We start from the raw sequence: 6,886 nt of genomic DNA, 5'->3' as shown, positions 1-6,886 counted from the left end.
ACAGACAGAAGCAGGAAGTGGTAGAGTGGAGAGGGCACTGTGAGTCACGTGTCACAGTCGTGGGCAAGGTCGAGCTCATGGTGCCTCACCTCTAACCAACCACAGGGCACATCAAAGAGAGCTTGCCACCTGAGGCAGTTTTGCTCTCTCTCAACCTCCCTCCCTCTCTCTCTCCCTCCCTCCCTCCCTCTCTCTCTCTCTTTATTTACCTCATACACTCTCTCTGTTTCACACTCTCTCTCTCTCTCTCCCCCTCTATCTCTCTCTTTCTTTTCCTCATACGTTCTCTCCGTTTCACACTTTCTATCTCTCTCTCTCTTTCTTTACCTCATACGTTCTCACCATTTCACTCTCTCTCTCTCTTTCTTTGCCTCATACATTCTCTCTGTTTCATTCTCTCTCTCTCTCTCTCTCTCTCTCTCTCTCATTCTCTCTCTGTCCCTGTCATTGTTCTCTGCTGTCTCTCTCTCTCTCTCTCTCTCTCTCTCTCTCTCTCTCTCTTTCTCTTTCTGTGGGCACAGACACGTCCAGCTCCTGCTGGATCCCCAGCAGAGACACTCAACCTTTCCACTTTGTAAAGATTGGGGTTAACACGGCACAACGGCACAACGGCACAGATTCTTCAGGGAGAGAAAGACAAGGAAGACAGGGAGGAGGAGGAAGACAGAGGGGAGGGGAGCGTTTGTGTGTACATATTGTGCGGGTTGATTATTACAAACATTAAAACAACAATCAAATTCTTCAGATTCATTTCAGTTAGTATTTATCAGGTCATCCATCCTGGGCACCTCGCAGGCTTGGCACAAGTACACACACATGCACGCATACAAACACACACACACACACACACACACACACACACACACACACACAACTCAACTATGTCTATCCAGTCTCACAAGTTGCTGGTGAAACACCCTCTTCCTTCTAACAAATATCTCACTCAGTCATGTACTCCCACTCTCTCTCTCTCTCTCTCTCTCTCTCTCTCTCTCTCTCTCTCTCTCTCTCTCTCTCTCTCTCTCTCTCCCTCCATTAAGGACATTATCACATCTGAGAGCAGTCACACAAAAGGTAGCACTTAAGAGCGCCTCTCGCCAGATCCCCTTATCAAAGACAAACTCACACCTTAAAGATTATGTGTCTGGCATTGGACGCTCCAATATGGTGGCTTTACACACCACCGGCTTTCTCTGTACTTCCCGCTGCATCCCACAATGCACTGCTCTCAGGTCAGCCCTTCAGCCCGTGTGCCTGGGGACCCGGCGTGTTTTTAATGCCCGTCCGCCGCGGCAAGCGTGCCGGCAGAAGCACCGGGGCCATGCCCCCGGACAGACAGACAGACAGACAGACAGACAGAGGGGCGGCCAGGCGGCGAGCTGCTTTAACACTCTGGGTTTGCCGTGTTATGGTAGTGTCTGTCAAAACATGACGACAACGCTGGACTTGGTAATGTAGCCTCGTGCACAGACAGGGCGCAGGGCACAGGAGTGGGGCAGGGCAGGGCAGGGCAGGGGAGGGGAGCCTCTACCACAGCACTCTGCCATGAAAGCACTACATGTTGCTGGCTCTCATTCACTGGGCCAGGTAAAGGGAGGTGAAGTGCATTGTGGGTTCGTGGGGCTGTGTGTGTGTGTGTGTGTGTGTGTGTGTGTATGAGTGAGTAATATATGTGTCAAAAGAGGATGGAATGGGTTGTATATGGCTAAGAGCTGGGAGGTTGGATGTTTTTATTATTATTAGAGCATATAGTAAACCAGACCCTCATCTATTATGGCTCTTCTGCCAACAAATGCTAGTCTCTTGTGGCACTCTGTGTATGTATGTGTGTGTGTATGTGTGTGTGTGTGTGTGTGTGTGTGTGTGTGTGTCCCAGCTCTCTCACAAACCTCAAATTTCTTGCGACTGCTTTCTCATAAGGGGCCTCTGTGCTAGCCGGAGTGTTGATACCCGATGATAAGTGTCCGGGCTACATATTTATTTAATGACGTCATTGGTGCATTTAAATTGCGGCAACACTGGCGCAGAGGCAGCAGGGAAAGCGCGGAATCTTTTCTGAATGAAACAATTTATCTCGATTTTCCATTAACAGCAAGGAACTCTCAAGTGTGTGTGTGTGTGTGTATGTGTGTGTTTAAACACGATATTAAATTATTCGACGGTGATCATCACCATCGTCGTGGTGATAGTAAAGATAATAATGGATATTATTAATTCATAAATTCATTACGCTCACAAGGACCGTTTAGTTGTATCGTATGACAGCTCATTTTCTGTCGTGTCCATTTTGCTATTTTGAGTTTAATTCCGCAGGATTACCAAACGACAGTGCAATGTTTACGCATAAGGGCTACTCAAGGGAGAGGTTAAATGTGCCGTCTGTTTCGCTACTGTTGCCTAAAAAATTCAAATAAATACATAAATAATATTTTTAAATGTGCAGTTGTGTAAATGTGACCTCATTTGTGCCCCATGTTTCTTGTGAAAAATCAATTATATATATGTAGCCTAATTTACTTCGGCTGTGACTGATTGCTTTTCTTTTTAAATGCATGTGAGATTTTAAGATACACAAACACCTGTGTGTGTGTGTGTGTGTGTGTGTGTGTGTGTGAGTGGTTGTGAGGTCGAGGTCAACGATATAGCGTCATCAGATGTAGAATGACTGCCAGCCAGCGTGACGCTGAATATTATACCTCTCGCCGATCAACAAGTCCCAACATATAAGATGAGTACAATAAGCTACATGTTCAAATATATGCCCTCAAAGAATTCACTGTAAACACCACGCCATAAAATCATTTGAACCGCAACGCCAAGGCAAAGAAAACAGCGCTCACACACACACACACACACCCACAGACACACATCACAAAACGATCATACTGAACACGCTGCCACTGTTAAGAGGTGCGCTGTTTAAAAAGGTCCATGGCTAATTATGCTGGAGGGCCGAGCGATCAGGCAGCCAGGTTGCGGGGCTCGCACGCTTGATAACCGGCTCCCTTGGGCCCAGCGTGGGGGGTGTGGGGGGGGGGGGGGGGGGGCATTCAATTTACATTCTCACGGACTGCCATCACAATTTCTTGGCTCACAAAAGATAGTTTGTTTATTAGAATTTCATAAATATAAATTAATTTAAAATGACTTTTCGTACACTTAACTATAGCTTTAATGTAGAAGGGTAGCAGGTTTTGTTATCAGGATGGTTTCTAAAGGAATGTCAGTCAGCTTTACTTTAGTCCAGTTACGTAAATAAATGTCGCTTCATTCATTTTGAATTATTAAAAATAATAATGATAATAATAACAACAACAATAACCAGAATAATAATAACAATAATACCTACTCTCATGAATTACTTAAAAATATATTAATTTAGGTCAAACCCCGTTTTGCATATTTTACTGTATTTGTGTGTATTACATCGTAATATAGTAAACCAAGATGAAATTAAAATGAAACGGCCTAAAACATGCTCGCTCCTGCATTCCCGGGTCCTCTGTATTTGCATATCGACACACAGCCATATGTCCGCAGTGAGAATTAGTCACAGGCTGGGTTAAAGGCCATCAAAATATTTGTATCATAATCAAATGGGAAAATGAATCAAGTTCAAATTGACAAAAATCATTACACATATTTGAAACAACACCAACAAGCGTTCGCACAAAGATCAACTTGAGCAATTCGTGAAGTTGAACAAAAGTTGGCTTTGTCAAGACAACATCACTTCTGAGGCCGAGTCTCCATGAGCTAAGTAATTACCTAAAACTGACTTTCAGAGGAAGCTTTCATCTCTTCTCTCTCACACTCTCACTCTGCGTTTCAGCAGGACCCTGCAGCTCGTTTCAGACATAAGCGAGTGGCGTGTGACCATCAACTTTCCACTGTTAAAAAAATACAACGCGAGAGCCTGTGCAGGAGAGACGTCATTGTCCACCCGTTATTGCTCTTTTGTGTGCGAGCCGTCGTTCTGTACGGTGAGGTCCCGTGCTCGGTGACCTCTCTGCAGCTCGTGTCACTGACTCGAGAAGACAGGGTGTTAGCAGCGCGAGAGTCTCCCTGCTGGAGAGCTGCGTTAGGCCCTGTTTTGAACGATGCCGGTATCAGTCCAAAAACGGGGTCAGAATCGTGTGTCCACGTCGACCCCCGCTTCTCAGACTGCCAGACTAATTGCCTCTGATAATAGTTTGTCGATGAACATTTGATAATAATGTGTCCGGGCTCTGAGGATGATTTAATTAGTGCCAAGGCAGGCCGTGGTGCGTGCCGTCTGGCAAGACTAGGTATTTAGCCCAATTAGCACCAGGATCAACAGGTAATCACACGTGTGCAGCCTGGGCCTCATCCAACAGTTCAACACAGAATCACCGAGGCTGCAGCAGGCCCTTTCACCCCCCTCACACACACACACACACACACACACACACACAACCGACCGCAGCAACATGTCCATAGCAAATAATAAAATACATGGAGAAACATAGGCCACAAAATACGCCTACAATTAAGATCCATACACGTACGTCAGTATTTTCACTTCGGGCCAAAATATATGATTTAATCTATGATTCATGTTAATGAAATATCATGTGATAGTAGCCTATGTTCTACATAAGTTGTTTAATGGCAAGAAAGCATGTAATGATATTAAGCAATCTTATAATAAAATAAAATAACATATGCAATATGTTTAATTTCTACACCATTCCGACGAGGAGAGAGGCTGTCTTTTTTGAAAATATGTTTTATTATTATTTTAGAAAAGGCCGCAAAACCTTCAAACAAGACTGCATTGCTCAGACATTCTTTGGTTAAATGAACATTCAGTACACGGCAAGAAATGATCCCCTTCTCCAAAACACCAAAAACTCATTCTCAGTTACCCCAAAGAAAGGGTGTTGTGCCTTCCTTTTCTCAATATTTTCATAACAATTTTGCAATATTATTTGATCCAATTGTACAGTTCAACCGGGCCTTGCCAAAGTCACCTGAATGTAGTGAAAAACAACGCCAAATAAAGCAACAACTACAGCTTTCTCAGACCACAGAAATGCGTGAACGCAAAAGTACAACCTGCAAGCACAGTCACAAAATGTATTCATTTATTTACTTTAGTTCTCAACTTGGATTTGTAACCATAAATTAATTCAAAGACAACTGACAAACAAGCCTACTCCGTGAGAAGTCAGACAAGTAAAAATATCCTATAAAAATGTTATTAGACTTCAGAAGCAAATACTCTTAAATCACGTCGGGTATAAACATTCCTCAGAAGAACAAACGATTTTTTCCCATACGAGTGGAGCAGCAGTCCAGGCAAAAAGTAGCCTACTGTGTTTGTTGCATAAGGCATTATTGATTGCTATTCCCAAATGGAAAAACTGCAGCCTACACAGCGCAGCGGCCCGGTTTGTGTAGGCTATTTCTTCTAATGCAGAAAAATACATTTGGAAAAAAAATCCTCGTGAAAATATAGCCGTTTTCTTTCGAATTCCCCCTCTCCTCTACCGCGTCCACTTGTCGGTGAATGGGTTGCTTGGAGCAGCTCGCGCCTCATTCACTGTTGCACACAGCCTTGAGCAGTGCACGAGCGCCCACTATTAAAAGCTTGGAATATTGTTTCACAAGACTTGGAAGGACTCAATAAAAAGTTACTATCCCTTTCGACAACTTTTCGCTAACTTTAGCGCAACGATTCTTCGCCATTTCTCGCATTTCGGCATCAAAAACAGAGAATTTAGTGGCGGAGCACTCACAAGGATTTGCTAAGGCTTTTTACCTCCTTATCATTTGAGCGAAACCACCAGCGGTGTTGTTTCATCACATATAACTTCTGACGTTGAGAACAAGCAAAGCGAGGCAGCTACGGCGAAAAGGGTGGGCATACGGACTACGGAGAATTTTAGCTTTCACGCACAGATGGATACTTTTTAAAAAGGAATATACGGGACAAAGACACGTTCCTAACAGGAACTGATCAATGAAACTGACTCTTTAGTGATCTGCACGAGAGTTCAAAGTATCGGGCTGCCGGTTGCTAGTGAGAGAAGGGAAAATACACCTACTTTTGGCCAGTTTCCTCGCCCTCGCCTTGGATCTCATCTTGTCGGCTTGTAGATTCCTCTCGTCCTCCTTGAGCCCAGAAGCAGCAACAACACTATCTTCATCTCACAAGCATTGTCAGTTTGGACACCTTCGCACATGCGCACAGGCCATTCAATCTGACACCCTCGTCAGGGCCAAAAAACTTTCCAATGTATTCATCATCATCACTTTTTGTCCTATCGTCTCCCCTTTAGATCACTTATCTCTTTCCCTCCTCCCTCCCTCCCGCTACCCGCACCATCTCGCGCCCCCCCCCCCCCCCTCCCTCTTCCTCGCGACTCCTTTAAGAGCTATAAGTCTTATTTTGCGCAAACCTGCGGGATCCGGTCTCACGCTGGACACAGCCCGGTATGCGGGGTCAAGGTCGCATCTCCCCGCGCGCAAGGTGATTCTGATCGAATCGAATATTTACAGTAAGTCCGTTACACGTCCGGTAAAGAGCGTGGACACACCGGTGTAAGACGAAGAGGTAAAGTACATCTCTCCCGTTGTTAATGAACTTGTACTCAGTCTATTGTTGTCAGTTTCAACAACGCCAAATATTATTTTTGTCATTATTGTTGCTGTAATGATTATAGCCTATATTGTCTGTATGGAGGCCCAATGTTATAACATTTAACATTATTGTTATGACATCATTTCTTGCCACTGTTTAAAATAAAACAACAAATATATATATATATTTTAATATTGGGTTTTATCTTTCAGAATTATTTATATTTTAAATATAACCTACTCGGCGTTCAGTTTGTGGTTTTATATAATAATGAAAAAG

The 6,886-nt window shown here is 44.0% G+C and overlaps 1 protein-coding gene across 2 annotated transcripts in view; it reads right to left on the bottom strand.

Moving 5' to 3' along the window:
• LOC116220247 (histone-lysine N-methyltransferase PRDM16-like) overlaps positions 1 to 6,334 on the bottom strand; it is a 147,502-nt gene extending 141,168 nt beyond the window's left edge. For both annotated transcript variants that reach the window (XM_042707700.1, XM_031565617.2), the window contains exon 1: positions 6,072 to 6,334. In XM_042707700.1, the coding sequence (XP_042563634.1) occupies positions 6,072 to 6,108 (37 nt within the window). In that variant the 5' untranslated portion in view covers positions 6,109 to 6,334. The remainder of the gene's footprint in view (positions 1 to 6,071) is intronic.
• Between the last annotated feature and the right edge of the window lie 552 nt (positions 6,335 to 6,886).

The sequence above is a fragment of the Clupea harengus genome, chromosome 4, assembly GCF_900700415.2.
Source record: "Clupea harengus chromosome 4, Ch_v2.0.2, whole genome shotgun sequence".
Lineage (NCBI taxonomy): Eukaryota > Metazoa > Chordata > Actinopteri > Clupeiformes > Clupeidae > Clupea > Clupea harengus.
The sequence above is the reverse complement of the archived record's forward strand: the minus strand, read 5'-3'. Positions and strand labels throughout refer to the sequence as shown.